The sequence below is a fragment of the Chlorocebus sabaeus genome, chromosome 26 (genome assembly GCF_047675955.1).
Source record: "Chlorocebus sabaeus isolate Y175 chromosome 26, mChlSab1.0.hap1, whole genome shotgun sequence".
Taxonomy (NCBI): Eukaryota; Metazoa; Chordata; class Mammalia; order Primates; family Cercopithecidae; genus Chlorocebus; species Chlorocebus sabaeus.
The window spans coordinates 51,492,312-51,514,276 of NC_132929.1; the positions used below are offsets into that span (position 1 = coordinate 51,492,312).

The following is a 21,965-nucleotide window of genomic DNA, read 5'->3' on the forward strand; positions in this document are numbered from 1 at the left end:
CTTTCCTGCTTTCTGCTCCATGCATCTCTTCCCTTGGCTGACTTTACTCTGTTTCCTTTCACTGTGATAAACTGTGACTGTGACTATAACAGCTTTCTTCTTTTTTTTTTTTTAGATAGAGTCTTGCTCTGTCACCCAGGCTGGAGTGCAGTGGCACCATCTTGGCTCACTGCAAGCTCTGCCTCCCAGGTTCACACCATTCTCCTGCCTCAGCCTCCCAAGTAGCTGTGACTACAGGCGCTTGCCACCATGCCCAGCTAATTTTTCTTTTTCTTTTTTTTTTTTGAGGCGGAGTCTCACTGTCTCCCAGGCTGGAGTGCAGTGGCGCGATCTCGGCTTACTGCAAGCTCCACCTCCCGGGTTCACGCCATTCTCCTGCCTCAGCCTCCCGAGTAGCTGGGACTACAGGCGCCTGCCATCTCGCTCGGCTAATTTTTTGTATTTTTAGTAGAGATGGGGTTTCACCGTGTTAGCCAGGATGGTCTCGATCTCTTGACCTCGTGATCTGCCCACCTCGGCCTCCCAAAGTGCTGGGATTACAAGCGTGAGCCACCTTGCCCGGCCTAGCTAATTTTTTTTGTATTTTTAGTAGAGACGGGGTTTTACCGTGTTAGCCAGGATGGTCTCGATCTCCTGACCTCGTGATCCGCCCGCCTCGGCCTCCAAAGTGTTGGGATTACAGGCGTGAGCCACTGCGCCCAGCGACTATAACAGCTTTCAATGAGGTCTGTGAGTCCTTCTGGTGAATTATATAACCAGAAGGTAGTCTTAGGGGCCCCCAAACTTGCAGCTGCTATCAGAATGATAGTCTGTGAACTATTTCCTGAGTTTGGGAAATATGTATGTAAATACATAAGTGTGATAAAATATTATAATCACTGTGAGAGCTGGCTGTATGGATGGGGAGGGCACAAAGAATGGCTACTCTACCTGCAGAGGAAAATGTTCAAAGAAGTGTCTTTTGAATGGAGTCCTTCAAAGATGAGTAAGTATCTCCACCAGGTGAATGAAGTCAGAGTGAGAGGGGATGGTGTAGGGGAAAAGTATGAAACAGATGCGTTTATTCACAGAACTGTAAAGCAGCATCACTGAAAAGTAGGCAGCAAAGGAGGCAAGGTAATTTATGAGGCTGGAGACATATACTAAGGTCAAGTCATGAATGAATTTGCATGGCAGGATGAGAAGCTTCACCTGTATCTTGCAGGCAATGGTACATCCTTGAAGTAACATGATGAAGCTTACATTTTTAGAAAGGATCGCTCTGCTATGGCAGGGATGGATTCAAAGAGGAAAAGACTAGTGGCAGGGAAACTAGGTAGGAGGATCTGGCAGTACCCTATGAGAGAGATGATGAAGGACTGAATTAAGGTTATAGAGGAAATGAGAGAAGTGGGAATTAAAGGACATGGTGACTCACTAGCTGTGAAATATAAGAAATGGAATCATCATCCCATTTCTTTGTGCCCTCCCCATCCATACAGCCAGCTCTCACAGTGATTATAATATTTTATCACCGGGCGCAGTGGCTCACGCCTGTAATCCCAGCACTTTGGGAGGCCGAGGCGGGCGGATCACGAGGTCAGGAGATCGAGACCATCCTGGCTAACATGGTGAAACCCCGTCTCTACTAAAAATACAAAAAAATTAGCCGGGCGTGGTGGCGGGCGCCTGTAGTCCCAGCTACTCCGGAGGCTGAGGCAGGAGAATCACTTGAACCCGGGAGGCGGAGCTTGCAGTGAGCCGAGATCGCGCCACTGCACTCTAGCCTGGGCGACAGAGCGAGACTCCACCTCAAAAAAAAAAAAAAAAAAAAAAAAAATATATATATATATATATATAATCACACTTATGTATTTACATATATATTTCCCAAACTCAGGGAATAATCCATAGACTACCCTTACTTCTGATAGCAGCTGCAAGTCTGGGGGCCCCTAAGACTACCTTCTGGTTATATAATTCATCAGAAGGACTCACAGACCTCACTGAAATCATTCTGATGATTCCTAGATTCCTAATATGCGTGACTAAGTGCCACTAACAGGGACAAGGATCCCAGGAAAAGCACGGTTGAGGGGGATTGAGGAGGAAAGGTATAGAGTTCAGTTTGGGACATGCTGAGTATTAAGGTGACTTGGAGATGAATGGCAAGTAGAGAGATACAGGTCTGGAGGTATCAGCATATAGATGGCAGCTGAAGTCAGATAAGAAAAAGTTGGGGAAATGTCCTTTAGATTTGGAAAAGAGGAGACCACTAGTCCTTTGATGAGAGGACTTGAAGTGACAGGAAGAGAAGCCAAATTTCAGTAGGTTTAGACGTGAATGAGAAATGACCAAGTGGAGAAACAGCAAATGTAGATAAATCACTGCCAAACACAAGTGGATTAGGGTGACAGAAACTCTTCCAATGCAGCCACTGGAACTCAGCATGACTTTTTCTGAGTTAACATTAAGACTGTAGGCCGGGCGTGGTGGCTCACACCTGTAATCCCAGCACTTTGGGAGACTGAGGTGGGAGGACCACGAGGTCAGGAGATCAAGAGCATCCTGGTTAACACGGTGAAACCCCATCTCTACTAAAAATACAAAAAATTAGCTGAATGTGGTGGCACGCGCCTGTAGTCCCAGCTACTCAGGAGACTAAGGCGGGAGAATCATTTGAACCCAGAAGACAGAGGTTGCAGTGAGCCGAGATCGCGCCATTGCACTCCAACCTGGGTGACAGAGTGAGACTCAGTCTCAAAAAAAAAAAAAAAAAAAAAAAGGCCAGGCGCGGTGGCTCAAGCCTGTAATCCCAGCACTTTGGGAGGCCGAGACGGGCAGATCACAAGGTCAGGAGATCGAGACTATCCTGGCTAACACGGTGAAACCCATCTCTACTTAAAAAACATACAAAAAACTAGCCAGGCAAGGTGGCACGTGCCTGTAGTCCCAGCTACTCGGGAGGCTGAGGCAGGAGAATGACGTGAACCCGAGAGGCGGAGCTTGCAGTGAGCTGAGATCCGGCCACTGCACTCCAGCCTGGGCGATAGAGCAAGACTCCATCTTAAAAAAAAAAAAAAGACTGTAAATACATAGGTGTGGTAAAATATTATAATGACTGTAAGAGCTGGCAGTTTTTGTAACAACAAAAAAAGACAGAGAGTGAGAGAAATATGACCAGGGGACACACTGCTATTCAATGATCAATAGATAATACTGGCTCCTCAGTTAAAAATGTAAGGGGCACTCTGAGATAGGTCCTTCAAGTTACCGTTCAAAAATATCAAGTTGTGCTTGTTGATAATTTTGGCTGATATATCCTTTGATTCAATGAGGCTACTTATTCTGGATCTACTGGTTGAAAACTCTGGTCTTTTCTAGGTGCATGGGTTCCAGCAGTACTTGAGATAAAATAGGTGATCTCAAATAGTGGTTCTTTGCTAACTCATGCCAAGCTGGCCCTCCTGCCAAGGCAAGCAAGGTAGTCCATGGCAATAGTATCAGTTAGAGACCAGGTGTCATGGCTCACGACTATAATCCCAGCACTCTGGAAAGCCAAGATGGGTGGATCACTTGAGCCCAGGAGTTCAAGACCAGTCCGGGCAACATGGCAAAACCCCATCTCTACAAAAAATACAAAAATAGTCAGGCATGCTAGCTGTAGTCCCAGCTACTTGGGAGCTGAAGTGGGAGGAGAATGTGATTGGCCCGTCTTGAGTTATGAACCTGACACTTGACTAAGGGAAGGCAGTTTTCCCAGACTATAGCATCACTCAAATATATTGCATGGGAAGATGACTCCACAATAAAAAGAAACTGGGGGCTGGGCGCAGTGGCTCATGCCTGTAGTCCCAGCACTTTGGGAGGCCAAGGCAGGTGGATCACCTAAGGCCAGGAGTTCGAGACCAGCCCGACCAACATGGAGAAACCCCGTCTCTACTAAAAATACAAAATTAGCAGGGTGTGGTGGCACATGCCTATAATCCCAGCTACTTGGGAGGCTGAGGCAGGAGAATCACTTGAACCCAGGAGGCAGAGGTTGTGGTGAGCCAAGACTGCACCATTGCACTCCATGCCTGGAAAACAAGAGTGAAGCTCTGTCTCAAAAAAGAAAAAGAAACAAACAAACAACAACAACAAAAAGAAACTGGGTGCTGTTTAGAGGGTTGGCTAGAAAACTAATATGCAGTCATAGCAACCTAGAACACAACCATCTTTTTTATTTCCTTTTTTTTTTTTTTTTTTTTTGAGACGGAGTCTCGCTCTGTCGCCCAGGCTAGAGTGCAGTGGCCGGATCTCAGCTCACTGCAAGCTCCGCCTCCCAGGTTCACGCCATTCTCCTGCCTCAGCCTCCCGAGTAGCTGGGACTACAGGCACCTGCCACCACGCCCGGCTCATTTTTTTGTGTGTTTTTAGTAGAGATGGGGTTTCACCGTGTTAGCCAGGATGGTCTCAATCTCCTGACCTCGTGATCCGCCCATCTCAGCCTCCCAAAGTGCTGGGATTACAGGCTTGAGCCACCGCGCCCGGCCTTTTTTCCTTTTTTGAGACAGGGGCTCACCCTGTTGCTCACGTTGGAGTACAGTGGTGCAATAATAGCTCACTGCAGCCTTGACCTCCCAGTGATCCTCCTGCTTCAGCCTCTCAAGCAGCTGGGATTACAGGCGTTAGCCACCATGCCTGGCTAATTTTCGTATTTTTTTTAGAAACAAGGTTTTGCCATGTTGCCCAAGCTGGTCTCAAACTCCTGAGTTCAAGTGATCTGCCCACCTTAGACTCTCAAAGTGCTGGGATTACAGGCATGAGCCACCATGCCTAGCCAACAAAACCATCTTTAAAACAGGTAGCAAAAGGTGGTTTGATAATCCCTAAAGAAATATGACCAGGTGGAGGCCAGGCACGGTGGCTCATGCCTGTAATCCCAGCACTTTGGGAGGCCAAAGTGGGCAGATCACGAGGTCAGGAGTTCAAGACCAGCCTGACCAACATGAAGAAACCCTGTCTCTACTCAAAATACAAAAATTAGCCAGGTGTGGTGGCACATGCCTGTAATACCAGCTACTCAGGAGGCTGAGGCAGGAGAATTGCTTGAACCCGGGAGGCAGAGGTTCCTGTGAGCTGAGATCATGCCACTGCACTCCAGCCTGGGCGACAGAGTGAGACTCCATCTCAAAAAAAAAAAAAAAAGAAACATGACCAGGTGGAGCCTAGGTAACATGGCAAAAGCCCATCTCTATAGAAACTACAAAAAAAAAAAAAAAAAGAAATCAGCCTGGCATGGTGGTGTGTACCTGTAGTCTCAGCTACTCGGGAAGCTGAGGTAGGAGGATCATTTGAACCCAGAATGTCAAGGCTGCAGTGAGCTGTGTTCACATCCTGCCAGGGTGTTACAGCAAGATCCTATCTCAAAAACAAACAACAACAACAACAACAAAAAAAAACAGGTGGCCAGGTGTGGTGGCTCATACTTGAAATGCCAGTGCTTTGGGAGGGCAAAGGAGGAGGATCACTCAGCCCAGGAGTTCAAGACCAGCCTGGGCAACATAGTGAGACTCCATCTCTACATTAACAACAAAAAAGACACACAGAGAGTGAGAGAAATATGACCAGGGGACACACTGCTATTCAATGATCAATAGATAATACTGGCTCCTCAGTTAAAAATGTAAGGGGCACTCTGAGATAGGTTCTTCAAGCTACCATTCAAAAATATCAAGATGTGGGTTGGGTGCAGTAGCTCATGCCTGTAATCTCAGCGCTTTGGGAGGCTGAGGCGGGTAAATAATGAGGTCAGGAGTTCAAGACCAGCCTGGTCAACATGGTGAAATCCCACCTCTACTAAAAATACAAAAAATTAGCCAGGCATGGTGGCGCATACAAGTAGTCCCAGCTACTCAGGAGGGTGAGGCAGGAGAATCATTTGAATCAGGGAGGAGGAGGTTGCAGTGAGCAGAGGTTGTGCCACTGCACTCCAGCCTGGGCAACAGAGCAAGACTCCGTCTCAAAAAAAAAAAAAAAAAAAAATCCAGTTGTGCTTGTTGATAATTTTGGCTGATATATCCTTTGATTCATGCCGCTGTCTCCAGAGTGCACCCTTTGGGGAAGTAGTCCTTCCAGACCTGATTATTTCTGAACACAGTGTGGCCAAGTCACTATTGACACTAGCATGAACAGCTCCTGAACTGATACAGTTGGCTGTTGACAGCACAGACTAGAGTGCTCAGAAAATTATCAAACAGAGACTAAATGTCTAGGCACCTACAACATGTTCCTTGGCAAGAGGAACACAATGTTCCTATTGCAGAATTGACCTAAATTCAGGAAAGAGCTTATTGATACAGGCAAATGCTTGAATCTGCAGCCAGCAGGATCATCAATGGATGAGGGTGGGAGGCGGGAATCTTCCTTCTCCAATTTTACAAGGTCAGCTTGAGCAGCTCTCTAAGAGCCGATACTGAGACTAGTTCCACTGGATGTACTGAAGTTGTGTAATCAGGCTCCAAATAACTACTACCTCTGCCCGAATCTGTTCCCAGAACTAATCAACACAAAGGGACCACTGCATGTCAGACAAGAGCTGACCTGGACCCCTGTGAAAATTTGTCCACAGGACACTAGTGCTGCTGGAGGGAATGGTGAAGTACTTGCATCCACGACAGAGTCCTAGAAAGATGGGAAGCAATGTGGGAGCCAACTGAAGCCACAGGAAGTGGGATCCATTTCCTGAACACAAGGCAGAAACTAATTAGTTAGTTTCCAACACAATCTTCCATTCTCACAGCTGCCAAAGAGCTCTAGTTTACAAATCTCAAGGGACCTTGCCTACTCAAAGTTTTTTCTTAGCTCCCTTCATCCATGACACAAAATCTAAAGCCCCCTATCTCTCTCCAGCATCTTCTCCCAAACTGTCCTGGTGGGCTTCTTTTCTCATGGGAGTGTGAGCTCCTCAAGGGCAGACACTAAGTCCTGTCCACCTCCATAACCCCTCCACACGGCAGGGGCCTAGGACAAGGCTTATCTCCTGGTAGGCACAAATGTTTGCAGAAGGAGTGAATGAACTCCATTTGCATTTTATCTCTGGCAATGTCTAAACCAAAGAAAATCACACTTGTCTTCTCAGAAGAGGGAACATATTCAAATACCCAGAATTGCAGTTCCTGGTAAAACCTTTCAGCAGCAGCAACTGGAAACTCAGCAGAATCTTTGAGTCTAAAAAGAGTGAAATGGGCCAAGACTTGAACGGCCATGGTTGAAGTACCCCAGAGGACTGGGGTGGGAAGGGGAGATTCATGGCTATCTAAAGCTTAAGAACCACAAACCAGTTCTTTCTTACAAATCACATATATTTACATTGTGGATCTGGGATACACTTATCACAGTAGGAGCTGCTCAAATCAATCTGAATGCTACCCAATCTGGGAACCTTCCCATAACTGTTTGAGCCAGCATTTCAGATTATAGATAAGCTGCTTCCAGCCAGACTGGCTTTGGAAAGTTCACGCTAAAGAATGAAGTCACCTGTTGTCACTGTCCTCCTGCCCAGGATTCCTTTTGGGGCCAGGTACCATCCTGTGGCTCGTTAAGGAGGTTTCCCTCTTTAATTCTCCATGAGGCTTCCAGGGTGGTCTGGGCTATGGGGAGAACTCTTCAGCTTGGGAGTAGACAGGTGCTCCAACTCATACTGCCCATTTTCAGAGGCCGTGTGTGTGAGTTTCTCCTTCATGCATTCCTTCTGGCTCTTTTTGTGCTCCATAATCTGCTGGAGCTGGTGCCCAGCATAGTCTGGCTTGGTGGTCAGCGGCCCAGCTGGCACAGCTACACCAAGGACATCTGACACCATGTAGGGACGCAGCCAGCCCACCAAGGGAGTGCTTCCAGGGCTGTAGTGGGTCTGCTTGTGGTAGAAGAGAAGTCCATCTACCTATAAGATGGGGGGAAATTCAGGATCAAAATGACTTCTGGGGCCACATGTTTCCAGGAGAGCCTATACACACAAGGGCAGCTCTTGTGGTCCAACTCCTTTTTCTGGGTCACTGAAAGAGGAAAGAGTCCCAGCTTCTCACATATGCAGTTTCTCTAAATAAAGAAACGGCCTAGAAAACTAAATTTGAGAAAATAAAAACATTGGCTGGGCGTGGTGGCTCATGCTTGTAATCCCAGCACTCTGGAGGCTGAGGCAGGCAGATTGCTTGAGCTCAGGAGTTTGAGACCAGCCTAGGGAACATGGTAAGACCTCATTTCTACTAAAAATACAAAAAAATAGCCAGGCATGGTAGCACATGCCTGTAATCCCAGCTACTCAGGTGGTTGAGGCACCTGAACCCAGTAGGCAGAGAATGCAGTGAGCTGAGACCGCACCACTGCACTCCAGCCTGGTGACAGAGTGAGATGCTATCTCAAAAAAAGAAAAAGAAAAGAAAAGAAAAACATAAATAGCACTTTTCTGTTTACAGAGTGCTTTCCTGCCCACTATTTCCCTATCTTACCCATGACGGTATCTGAGAGAAGGAGCTGCTCATACTCAGGGAGTTCTGAGGACCTCCTTAAAACACACAGTGAGTAGGAAGCAGCAATTCAACTTCAACTCTGGTTTTCTGTCCCTAGATTCCACGGACTTTCCACCACTTAGGGGTCTGTGTTACGGTGGATGAGCTCTGTGCATGGTATGAAAAGCAGAGGAACTGGACAGGGCCCTCTGAGGCAGCAGACAGCTGTGTACAGGGGAAACAGGCTGTCCAGATGCCCTGCTTCCCTGGCTACCACTGGCTGCCTAAACCTCCCCCTAACCCCCTAAATTGTTTGTGAGCCATATTCTGGGAAACAGTTTTTCTCAACGGGAAGACCTCCTCCACATTTTATTTTCTATGATTCAGTGACTCATCTCTAAAAAGCATTTATTGTCACTGGGGCATAAGGGTTATAAATAAAGATGGTATTCTTACCACCTTCTTAATTGACTGAAACAAATGCTGGCAACTCAGCCTTTGCCATTTCCTCATTCGGGAAGCTGTGATCCTTACACAAAATTAAATCCAGTTCAAGCAAATGCTTGCAGTGACTAGGCAGTTTTTTTTTTTTTTTTTAATCTTTTTTGAGACGGAGTTTCACTCGTTGCCCAGGCTGGAGTGGAGTGCAGTGGTGCAATCTCAGCTCAGTACAACCTCCACCTCCCAAGTTCAAGAGATTCTCCTCCCTCAAACTCCCAACTAGCTGGGACTACAGGCATGTGCCACCACGCCTGGGTAATTTTTGTATTGTTAGTAGAGATAGGGTTTCACCATGTTGGCGAGGCTGGTCTTGAACTCCTGACCTCAGGTGATCCACCTGCTTCAGCCTCCCAAAGTGCTGGGATTACAGGTGTGAGCCACTGTGCCTGGCCAAGGCAGAATTTTTAAGGGAATGATGGGCAAAGGAAAACGTGCTTGTTGAGCCTAGAGAAGGTAACTGCAGGTTCTGAGGCTGACAAGACTGTCGAGGACTTGGGAGCCTCTGGGGCTGTGAGACTTTTTATTTTTGAGACAGAGTCTTGCGCTGTTGCCCAGGCTAGAGTGCAGTGGCTCAATCTTGGCTCACTGCAACCTCTGCCTCCCAGGTTCAAGCAATTCTCCTGCCTCAGCCTCCTGAGTAGCTGGGACTACAGGCATGTGCCAATATGCCCAGTTAATTTTTGTATTTTTAGCAGAAATGGGGTTTTGCCATGTTGGCCAGGCTGGTCTTGAACTCCTGACCTCAAGTGATCCACCAGCCTCGGCCTTCCCAAGTGCTGGGATTATAGGCGTGAGCCACCGTGCCCGGCTGCTGTGAGACTTTCAGTGCTAAAACAGGGCGAGTCGTCAGCAAACTGGAATGAGGTAGTCACCTGACTCATGCGCCTGCTCAGCAAGTGCTCCCATCCCCAGGGGCCATCTTCTTTGGTGATGAAAGGATTAGGGGGTTTGGACATTTGTTGGGGTCATTCAGTCACAGAAGCCCTTTCACTTTATAAGCAGCCACGACAGTCAAACCAGAGACCTGGGTCTCAGCTTGCAGTAGGAAGAGGCACACAAGAAGGATCTAGGCATGGGAGTCTTGCTCCTGTCTGGGCCTCAGTGTCTCCATCTGTAAGATGAGGGAGTTGGACGAGCTGTCCACTGGCCCTTCCAGTGCCAGCATTCTGACTTATCCAGCAGGGGTGGAGCTCAGGCTCTGAAGGGCAGCAAGTACATCCTTTCTCCAGAATCAGCTTTCAGTCCCTTTCTGATGCTTTGACACAGCACAATCAAGGAATATTTTAAGACTTTGTGTAACTAAGTCTCTCTGCAGCCTATTATCATGTCAAGGCAATAAAGACAATGGTTTCGTTACCTCAAAAGGGAAATCCATAGATAGCACATCACACAGGCTTTCGGGAGTGCAAGGGAAATTCTTTAGCCCCACAAATTTAAACTGAAATAGAAATTAGAACAAGGAATTAGTACATGTTATAAATGATATTGGCCCAAGCAACTGAAAATCTCTGTCAGGCTGGGCATAGTGGCTCACACCTGTAATCCCAGCACTTTGGGAGGCAGATGCAGGCGGATCACCTGAGGTCAGCAGCTCAAGACCAGCCTGGCCAACATGGTGAAACCCCATCTCTACTAAAAATACAAAAATTAGCCAGGCATAGTGGCACGTGCCTGTAGTCCCAGCTACTTGGGAGGCTGAGGCAGGAAAATAGCTTGAACCTGGGAGGGGGAGGTTGTGGTGAGCTGTGATCGTGCCACTGCACTCCGGACTGGGCGACAGAGCAAGACTCCATCTCAAAAAAAGCAAAAAGAAAAGAAAATCTCTGTCAAAGAAGAAAAATCTGTAGTCCCAGCTACTTGGGAGGCTGCTGAGGTAAGAGGATCACTTGAGCCTGAGGTCAAGGCTGCAGTAAGCTGAGATCGCGCCACTGCACTCCAGCCTGAGTGACAGAGTCAGACCCTGTCTCAAAAACCAAACCAAACCAAATTAAACCAAGCCAAAACAAAAAAACAAAAAAGAAGAGTTTTCAGTCTCATCCTTCTCTACCAATTCCCCTGTACTTACTCTCTTAACTACTAGGTCGTGGTTCCCAATCTTCCCCCCTTTTTTGTTTTAGAGATGAGATCTCACCCTGTCACCTACGCTGGAGAGCATTGGCACAATCACAGCTCACCGCATCCTCAAATTCCTGGGCTCAAGGATTCTCCCACCTCAGTTTCCCAGTATGTTGCGATTATAGGCATGAGCCACTGTACCCAGCCCCAACCTTCTTTAATCCACAAGAATCATCTGGGGAGTTTTTTAAAATTACTGATACTCGGGAGGCTGAGGCAGGAAAATGACATGAACCTGGGAGGCGGAGCTTGCAGTGAGCCGAGATGGCGCCACTGTACTCCAACCTGAGCGACAGAGACTCCGTCTCTTAAAAAAAAAAAAAAAAAATTACTGATGCTGGCCAGGTGTGGTGGCTCACACCTCTAATCCCAGCACTTTGGGAAGCCAAGGAGGGCAGACTACGAGGTCAGGAGTTCGAGACCAGCCTGACCAATATGGTGAAACCCCATCTCTACCAAAAATATAAAAATTAGCCAGGCATGGTGGCGCATACAAGTAGTCCCAGCTACTTGGGAGGCTGAGGCAGAAGAATCGCTTGAACCTGGGAGGTGGAGGTTGTAGTGAGCTGAGACTGCGCCACTGCACTCCAACCTGAGCAACAGAGCAAGACTCTGTCTCAAATAAAAAAAAAAAAAAAATTACTGATGCCCAGGCCCTACCCTGCGATTCTGACTGAACTGGTCTGGGGTGGGATCCAGGTTTTTATTTTTTTGGTTTTTTTTGAGACAGGGTTGCACTCTTTTACTCAGGCTGGAGTGCAGTGGCACAATCACAGCTCACTACAGCTTCAACCTCTTGGGCTCAAGTGATCCTCCCACCTCAACCTCTCAAATAGCTGGGACTCTATAGGTGCATGCCACCATGCCTAATCTGTTTTTGTATTTTTTTGTAGAGATGGGGTTCTGCTGTGTTGCCCAGGCTGGTCTCAAACTCCTGGGCTTGAAATCCACCTACCTCAGCCTCCCAAAGTGCTGGGATTATAGGCACATGTCACCACGCCTGGCTAATTTTTTTTGCTTGTATTTCTTTTGTAGAGACGGGGTTTTACCATGTTGCCCAGGCTGGTCTGGAACTACCGAGCTCAGGCACTCCACCTGCCTTGGCCACCCAAAGTGCTGTAATTACAGATGTGAGCCACTGTGCCTGGCCCAGGTATTTTTTTAAAAGTTCTCCAGTGGGCCAGGCATGGTGGATCACGCCTGTAAACCCAGCACTTTGGGAGGCCGAGGCAGGCGGATCACGAGGTCAGAACAAGACCATCCTGGCTAACACAGTGAAACCCGTCTCTACTGAAAATACAAAAAATTAGCTGGGCGTGTTGGCGGGTGCCTGTAGTCCCAGTTACTCAGGAGGCTGAGGCAGGAGAATGGTGTGAACCCGGGAGGCAGAGCTTGCAGTGAGCTGAGATTGCGCCACTGCACTCCAGCCTGGGCAACGGCGCGAGACCCCGTCTCAAAAAAAAAAAAAAAAAAAAAAAAAAAAAAAAAAAAGGCCTTCCAGTTGATTTTAACATACAGTCAGGACTGAGAACCACTGTATTATACTAGGTTGAGAGGTTGTGTGTTATTCTCTTGGCCCCATGACAGCTACCACTAATAAAGGGCTAGTGAAATCCTTTTCACACCTGCAAGGGTTTTTAGACTGAAGCAGCATAACAAAGTGATTAGAACGACAAACTCTAAAGTCAGATTCCTTGGGTTTGAATCCCAGTCTGCCAATCATGTAACCTCCATATACTTCCATCTTGTAAAATGGGATAATAACAGCACATATCTACTTCATAGGGTCGCTGTGTGGATTCAATGAGATAATATACATAGAGCACTTAAACCAGTGTCTTAGAGAAAGCAGCCTTCCCCTTCCTCAATGCATGTTCCTCCAGGACCTAGATGATAATAACATCACTGAAAGTACTGATCATATTTATTCTCCTGTAACTGGTTGTCTAATTCCCTTTAACATTTTTTTTTTTTTCTGAGATAGAGTCTCGCTCTGTTGCCCAGGCTGGAGTACAGTGGCACAATCTTGGCTCACTGCAACCTCCGCCTCCTGGGTTCAAGTGGTTCTCCTGCCTCAGCCTCCCAAGTAGCTGGGATTACAGGCATGCACCACTACACCCGGCTAATTGTTTTTGTATTTAGTAGAGACAGGGTTTTGCCATGTTGGTCAGACTGGTCTCGAATTCCTGACCTCAAATGACCCACCTGCCTCAGCCTCCCAAAGTGCTGGGATTACAGGCGTGAGCCACCACGTCCAGCCCTTGTCTTTAATATTTTTTGTAAGCAATCCAAGCAAATACCAATCTGCAGGGCTAATAAAATGCCCTGAAAGTAGTTGTCACATATTTAAATCACTGAGTAGATAGCAAGATGCCTGGGCTATCACACTGGACTATAAGACTTTGAGGAAGGCAGTCCCCTCTCTGAGCCTATGTTCTCATCTATAAAATGAAGGCGCTGAATAGAGGAAGGCAATCTCTGCTCAGATACAAGAGCAGTGGTTCTTGAAGTGTGGGTGCCAAACCAGCTGTAGTAGTACCACCAGAGAACTTGTTAGAAGTGCATATTCTCAGATCCCACCCTAGACCTACTGAATCAGAAACCCTGGGAGTGAGGACTAGGAGTCTATGTTTTACCAGGCCTCCAGGTGCTGCTGATGCATGCTCAAGTTTGAGAACCAATGAACTAGAATTCTATTTTTTTTTTTTTGAGATGGAGTTTCGCTCTGTCACTCAGGCTGGAGTGCAATGGTATGATCTCAGCTCACTGCAACCTCCACCTCCTAGGTTCAAGCGATTCTCCTGCCTCAGCTTCCTGAGTAGCTGGGATTACAGGAGCATGCTACCACGCCCAGCTAATTTTTGTATTTTTAATAGAGACAGGGTTTTGCCATGTTGGCCAGGCAGATCTTGAACTCCTGACCTCAAGTGATCTGCCCACCTCAGCCTCCCGAAGTGCTGGGATTACAATCGTGAGCCACTGCACCTGGCCTATTTTTATTTTTTTTTTGAGACGGAGTCTTGACCGCCCAGGTTGGAGCGCAGTGACGCGATCTCAACTCACTGCAACTTCTACCTCCCAGGTTCACGTGATTCTCCTGCCTCAGCCTCCCGAGTAACTGGTGTAACAGGCATGCGCCACCATGCCCGGCTAATTTTTTATATTTTTAGTAGCGATGGGGTTTCACCATGTTGGCCAGGCTGGTCTCAAACTCCTGACCTCAAGTGATCCACCTACCTTGGCCTCCTCATCCGCCTGCCTCAGCCTCCCAAAGTGCTAGGATTACAGGCATAAGCCACTGCACCCAGCCATCAATCATTATTTATTGAGTGCCTACCATGAGTATTATGTTAGGAGGACTTGTATATAATAATTCGGTTCTTGTAACAACCCTGTAAATCAGATGTTATTATCCTATTTTACAGATGGAAAATCTAAGGGTAAGTGAGATTATTAACTTAACCTAGTACTAATTATTTTTAGTCTTTTTTTAGTTATTATTACTTCAATAGGTTTTTGGGGAAGAGGTAGTGTTTGGTTACATGAATAAGCTCTTTAGTGGTGATTTCTGATATTTGGTGCACCCACCACCCAAGCAGTATACACTGTGCCCAATTATCTCTCACCTCCCTTCCCCTTCCCCAGAGTTGTATCATTCTTAAGGCTTTACATCCTCATAGCTTAGCTCCCAATTATGAGTGAGAACATAGGATGTTAAATTAGTAATAAAAGCCAAAACTGGAATTCAGATCTACATGATTGATACTCTTCCCTTTATACCATGCTGCCTCAAAAAAGATCATTTTATACATAATGATTGTATTTAGATAACAGACCAATCCACACTACTCCCCATAAGGAACTCTGTGATCCTAACACCAGGTCTTACAGGATTGAGCTTGGTTTTCTCTCCCAGTCCTTCTTCTTCTGGTAACTTTGAATGCATCCAGTAGAATCGGAAATCAGTCTGCCACAGAGAAGGGAAACAGAAAGATTAAATACTTTCCATTTCAAACTCTAATATAAACAAAAACACCCCATTCTATTTTTTTTTTTTTTTTTTTTGAGATGGAGTCTTGCTCTGTAGCCCAGGCTGCAGTACAATGGCATGGTCTTGGCTCACTGCAACCTCCGCCTCCTGAGTTCAAGCGATTCTCCTGCCTCCCGAGTAGCTGGAACTACAGGCACCCGACACCACACCAGGCTAATTTTTGTATTTTTGGTAGAGATGGGGTTTCACCATGTTGGCCAGGATGGTCTCGATTTCCTGACCTTGTGATCTCCCCACCTCGAGCCTCCCAAAGTGCTGGGATTACAGGTGTGAGCCACCGTACCTGCCAGGCCTCTTCATTCTTTTAAATTATTTTGCCTTTGGAAATTTAAAAAGGCACATATAGTCCTTTGTTTAAATTATAAAAATATATTTGGTTTAGTTACCAAATTTGTAGGTTGTGAATACATGTAATAAAATATCCTTCAGCAGAATTAAAGCAAAATATGTTCTAGATTGAATTTATGTTCTGAGTTGTAGGCTTGGTTCTGCACTTGGGCAAGATACTTAAGACCCGTGCTTCTTAACATCTCAGCTTCCGTATCTATATGTCAAGGACAGGCCGGGTGCAGTGGTTCATGCCCAGCACTTCGGTAGGCCAAGGTGGGTGGATCACTTGAGGTCAGGAGTTCAAGAGAGCCTGGCCAACATGGTGAAATGCTGTCTCTACTAAAAATACAAAAATTAGCTGGGTGTGGTGGCAAGCGCCTGCAATCCCAGCTACTCAGGAGGCTGAGGCAGGAGAATTGCTTGAATCCAGGAAGCAGAAGTTGCAGTAAGCCAGATCGCACCACTGCACTCCAACCTGGGCGACAGAGCGAGACTTCGCCTCAAAGAAAAAAAAAAGGATAATAATAGTACTTACCTTACAATAAGGAGGTGTTGTAAGGGATTTAATGAGCTAATGCACAAAGCGCTTAGCAATGCACATCTTGATTGTTATTGTTTGAATGAGATGCACTTTAGAATTCTGACTACCAACACCTAGCGTGTTTTGGAAACCTACTGTGCAGGAATGGCTTAGAAAGAAGCAGACTATGGCGACAGGCTGCATGAAGATCACTGGAAGCCTGTTCACACATCGGCCTCGGGCCCATGGCTTCTGGTTCAGCAGGTCTGAGAATGTGCATTTCTACAACGTTCTGATATGCCTGGTCTGGAGACGACACATTGAGAACCACTATAATAAACTAATTGACAGGGAGCAAAAGGAAGTACAAAAACCCCCAAACCCACTATTATACAACCGGGACAATGATGGGGAGAGTGTTGTTAACAGGGATGGAGGCCTGTGGGGTTCACTCAGCCTCACCTGATGACTGCTGCTGTTACCTATTAAGAATCAGCAATAGTAAAATGTTGGGGGTATGGTGAAACTAAAGGGGAGAATATTGGGGCCTCTCCCAACTTGAAAAGTCTCCTCCTAGAGCTAACCTCTTGAGATTTGAGGTTCTGGGTCATACCAAGGAGGCCCTGCCATTTTCAGGGTCAGGATGTGGTTGGTGAAGGAGTGGAGGTTGCAGGAGTCTAGTAGATGGTGACTTACATTCAATTCCACCTTCTCTTCCTGGGGCTGCCTGCACAAAGTGGCACCCCCACCCCCTTGCCCCACAATCTTCACTGCCAGAAATCCTCTCATACTCTGGAGAGAGATAAGGGGGCGGGTGCAGCTGCTACCAAGTCCCAGCCTACACCCCTGCCGTTTCTCTCTTTCCTCCTCTCAAGAACTGCATGTTTCTCTTAGTTCCTCCTATTTCTCTTTTAAAACTAAGCTAATTTAAACACACTCAAAGATGCAGGGAGCATTAGATAATGTTCTTGATATACCACATCCTGTACACACCAAGAAGTTGGTCACGTACCAAACCCACATGCTGAGCTGTTTTCCCGGGAGGAGAGGAGAAAACAAGAAGAGCCATGAGGGGAGGATCCATCCCTACCTGGCAATCATAAAAAGGGTGTCCCCGCCAGCACATGACATCCAGAACGTAGTAGGTCTGGTTTACCTCACTGTAAATGCAATCTAGAATGGTGTAGTCTGGGGACACAAAGCAGAAAGTCAGCACAGAGTTCTTCTTCCAACCAGGTTCCTTCCACCACAACCTAGGGAGCCCCATCCTAGAGGCTCCAGTCCAACAATCCTCAGTGCTTGCAGCAGTCACTGGCACTAAGGACTAAGGATTCACTGGGGAGAGAACCCTGCCTGGCTACCAGCTACAGCTTCATGGTGACTTAGGGTAAGACAGCACAAGACGGATCAAGGCAAACCTTAAGCAAAGTGAGAATTCTGAAGTTTTAGATAAACTGGCACATTTACTCACCTCAGAGAGGTTTAAAAGCAAGTCATCTTCCATTTTAGTTTACAACTGCTTTTTGAGTTTCTATCATAGGCACTGTGTTATGTGGGGAATATTAACTATAAATATTCCCTGCCTTTAAGGAAGTTACCATTTGGTTAAGGGGATAAGATGATCACGGAAGAAAGAACTAAGAGTTAAATTACAGAGCTCATACTAACAGCAACAGGAGTTCCAGAAAGAGAAGTCTGGAGCAGCAGGAAATGCTTCAAGGGAGAGACGCAATACAAATAAGAGTCTTCTGGGACCAGGAGGGTTTAAATAACAGGGCAGAGAGGTGAAGAGAGGGCATTTCAGACCCATGTACTGATGTGGCATGAGCAAAGGCCCAGAGGCAGAATGAACTGGGCACATGAGGGGAGGCAAGTCAGCTGAACAGAAGGTGGGTATAACGAGTAGGGAAGACATGGGATGGGGGGACAAAGCCTGCATGTGAAAGGCACTAAACGCCAGTAAAGAAGTCAGATCTAGGCCGGGTGCAGTGGCTCACACCTGTAGTCCCAGCACTTTGGGAGGTGGAGGCAGGCAGATGGCTCTGAGCCCAGGAGTACCAGACCAGCCTGGGCAACATGGCAAAACTCCATCTCTACCAAAAGTACAAAAAATTAGCCGGGCGTGGTGGTGCACTCCTGTACTCCCAGTTACTCAGGAAGTTGAGGTGGGAGGATCACTTGAGCCTGAGAGGTAACGGCTGCAGTGAGCTGTGATCATGCCCCTGAACCCGAGCCTGGGCCACAGAGTGAGACCATGTAAAAAAATAAAAAAAGAGAAGTCTGGGCTCAGTACAGAGGACATGAGGAACTTCCAAAGGAGCCTGAGCAGGTAGAGAAGAAAGCAAGCAATTCCTGCCTGAATAACCATGGGTAAGTTATTTCTCCTCCATGACCTTAGTCCACTTAGCTAGGCCCAGTGGGGAGGAAGAAGCTAAGGTTACAACAATGAGAAAGGAGAAAAGGGAGTTTGGCAGGGAAGCGCCAGCATCAGTTGACTGTACCATTATAAAGCTTGGTATTCTCCAAGGGACATTTCCCCCCAAATCTGCATCTGTTGTCTCGTAATAGAAGTCCAAAGACACGCTGACCTTAATTCAGGAACTTATGGACCATCAGGCCTCATGGGACTGCATTTATTCTGTACCTGAGGAGGCTTGACCTTGAAGGGGAGGCGCTTGGTCCAGGGGCCAGGATGGTGTCTACATGCAGTTTCAAAGATAAGCTTTCAGGCCAGGTGCAGTGGCTCACGCCTGTAATCCCAGGAATTTGGGAGGCCAAGGTGAGCAGATCACTTTGAGGCCAGGAGTTCAAGACCAGCCTGGCCAAAATGGTGAAACCCAGTCTCTACTAAAAGTACAAAAATTAGCCGGGTGCAGTGGCGAATGCCTATAATCCCAGCTACTCAGGAGGCTGAGGCAGGAGAATCACTTGAACCTGGGAGGCAGAAGTTACAGTGAGCCAACATTGTGCCACTGCACTCCAGCTTGGGTGACAAAGTGAGACTCCGTCTCAAAAAACAAAAAAAAACAAAGATAAATTATCTAAGTGGGTCTTTAAAGCACATTACACTGTCTTTTACTGATTAATAAGTAGACACTCTATGTAGGTACCTTTTGCTGTTGAGTTTCGCCTATTGCCTCCTGGCAGAAGGGAAGAAAACCTGTTGACACAGTAGCCACTCTTGGTGTAGGCACTGGTAGAACCCTGCGTGGAGAGAAAGTTACCATTCTCATTAGACCTCAAGGTCTCCTCGCCCTCTTGCTTCCTCATTCTGCAGGAATGTTACTGGACCAAAGATGACTCTCAACAAATCCTTCCTGCAGGACAGTGTTTCAAGCTCCACTCCAGGCACAGCTGTTGTGGCGGATGAGGAAAATGGAGCAACAAACAATCCCTCCCACTACAGACTAGGCCTACTGGCATGGGGGCAGACAGTTACTCACCCTGGAGGCCACGATAAGAGCTCTTTTTCCAACAGGGCACACGACCACAATCCATTCCCGCCCCAAATCTGAAGGAACGTCAATTAACCACTCAGAAAGCATCAACTGGAAATGCAAAAAATAGTGTTAAAGATCAGCAAGGGTGTGCTACTTGAATGTCTGCAATGTCAAGGCATTCATATCCTGTGTGTATATTAAAAACCCGAGTGAAAGAATGAGGGCAGAGAGTTGGACATGGTGGCTCACGCCTGTAGTCCCAACACTTTGGGAGGCTGCAGCAGGTGGATCAACTGAGGTCAGGAGTTCGAGACCAGATTGGCCAACATAGTGAAATCCCATCTCTACTAAAAAATGCAAAAAATTAGCTGGGTGTGGTGGCAGGCACCTGTAATCCCAGCTACTAGGAAGGCTGAGGCAGGAGAATTGCTTGAACCCAGGAGGCAGAGGTAGCAGTGAGCAAAAATGGCACCATTGCACTCCAGCCAGGGCAACAAGAGCAAAACGCCGTCTCAAAAAAAAAAAAGAATGAGGGCAGAAAAGGCTGACAGTGGCACCTCCATCCCATGTGCTCTAGGGAATTGGTTGTGTCTCCTGCACAGCTGACAGGATGATGGGGGCCACTGACTGTGAATTTCGGCTTCTCTCCTCCATCTCCACCTGCACCCACAACATGCTTACTGCCTCACCTCCCGGGTCAGGGTGATGAACGCTCTTCCTTTCCTTACTTTGTCCATCTCCTCCTATCATCATTACTATTATGTTCCATGGCCACATCTCAGAGATGAATAAGATCCCTGACCTTGAGATGCTCTTCGACTAGACCAGCATTTCCCAAACTGATGCCCCAAATACGGTACTAAAGGATGTTAGGAAATCTGCCTTAAAAAACAAAACAACACCAAACCAAACCAACAAAAACAGTGATGTGGTGAAATTAATTTGGGAAGACAAACTCTTCCACTCAGTCTCTTCCATCTGTAAAGACTTTGTCCCATGGGCCGGGCGCGGTGGCTCACACCTGTAGTCCCAGCACTTTGGGAGGCCAAGGCAGGCGAATCATGAGGTCAAGAGATCGAGATCATTCTGGCCAACATGGTGAAACCCTGTCTCTACCAAAAATACAAAAATTAGCTGGGCGTGTTGGTGGGCACCTGTAATCCTAGCTACTCAGGTGGCTGAGGCAGGAGAATAGTTTGAACCCAGGAGGCAGAGGTTGCAGTGAGCCAAGTTCATGCCACTGCACTCCAGCCTGGCAACAGCGCGAGACTTCATCCCAGAAAGAAAAAAAAAAGACTTTGTCCCATCAATTAATCCCTGCCATTGAATCTTTCATTTCTCCTTCCCTTTAGACACTCACTCCCAGTCTTAAAAAAAAAAAACTTTTTGTGGCCGGGCGCCGTGGCTCACGCCTATAATCCCAGAACTTTGAGAGGCCAAGGAGGGCAGATCACGAGGCCAAGAGATCAAGACCATCCTGGCCAACAGGGTGAAACCCTGTCTCTACTGAAAATACAAAAATTAGCTGGGCGTGGTGACGTGCACCTGCAGTACCAGCTACTCAGGAGGTTGAGGCAACAGAATCACTTGAAGCTGGGAGATGGAGGTTGCAGTGAGCCGAGATCGCACCACTGCACTACAGCCTGGCAACAGAGCGAGACTCCGTCTCAAAAAAAACCTTTTTGTCACTCAGCATTTCTGCTGAGCTACTCCACTTTCTCCTAGTTTAAAACTACTTAATACTTCTTGATGCTGCCTTCCTGCTCACTCTGACAGTCACAGTCCAGATTTGCTACCCACAGTCCTACTGAAGCCCTCAGTGACCTCCTCCCATACTTCTTCCTTTTGTTTTTTTTTTTTTTGAATTGGAGTCTCACTCTGTCACCCTAAGCTGGAGTGCTGTGGCACAATCTCACTTCACTGCAACCTCCACCTCCCGGGTTCAAGCGATCCTCCCACCTCAGCCTCCCTAGTAGCTGGGACTACAGGCACACGCTGTAGACTCGTCTCAAAAAAAAATGAGTCCGGCTCATTTTTGTATTTTTAGTAGAGACAGGGTTTTACCATTTTGGCCAGGCTGGTCTCGAACTCCTGACCTCAGGTGATCCACCCACCTCGGCCTCCCAAAGTGCTGGGATTACAGGTATGAGCCACCAAGCCTGGCCTCCCATACTTCTTCCTTATCCTTCCCACTCTACTCCTTGCCCTGTATAATGCTACCAGCCACATCTCTCTTCTTGACACACGTTCTCTTGGCCCCATGACATAGCACTACTCTGTTTTTCCCTCTAAACATTCCTCCACATACTCCCCCAAAATATGTAATCTTCAGGGGGCTGTTTTAGGTCCCCCTTTTCTCTTAGATGCTGTCCCCATTAGGGGTGGATCTCATCTATTTCTATAGCTTCACTTGTTACTTCTAAGAGGATGCCTCCTAATGCTCCTTCATCTCCAGACTTCTTTCCTCCACACCCACCTATATTGCCAGATGTCTGTTTGGTATCTCTTTCTCTGTTTGTCTCCTCTGCACCTAAAACTCA

At 47.1% G+C, this 21,965-nt stretch overlaps 1 protein-coding gene across 4 annotated transcripts in view; it reads right to left on the minus strand.

Annotated features, from left to right (window-relative positions):
* Positions 1 to 6,626: 6,626 nt before the first annotated feature.
* Positions 6,627 to 21,965, minus strand: part of SNUPN (snurportin 1) — a 29,531-nt gene continuing 14,192 nt past the window's right edge. For all 4 annotated transcript variants that reach the window (XM_008015818.3, XM_008015816.3, XM_008015817.3 and 1 more), the window contains 6 exons: positions 19,429 to 19,533; positions 19,096 to 19,189; positions 17,076 to 17,173; positions 14,974 to 15,051; positions 10,327 to 10,407; positions 6,627 to 7,903 (listed from right to left, as the gene is read on the minus strand). In XM_008015818.3, the coding sequence (XP_008014009.1) occupies positions 7,580 to 7,903; positions 10,327 to 10,407; positions 14,974 to 15,051; positions 17,076 to 17,173; positions 19,096 to 19,189; positions 19,429 to 19,533 (780 nt within the window). In that variant the 3' untranslated portion in view covers positions 6,627 to 7,579. The remainder of the gene's footprint in view (positions 7,904 to 10,326; positions 10,408 to 14,973; positions 15,052 to 17,075; positions 17,174 to 19,095; positions 19,190 to 19,428; positions 19,534 to 21,965) is intronic.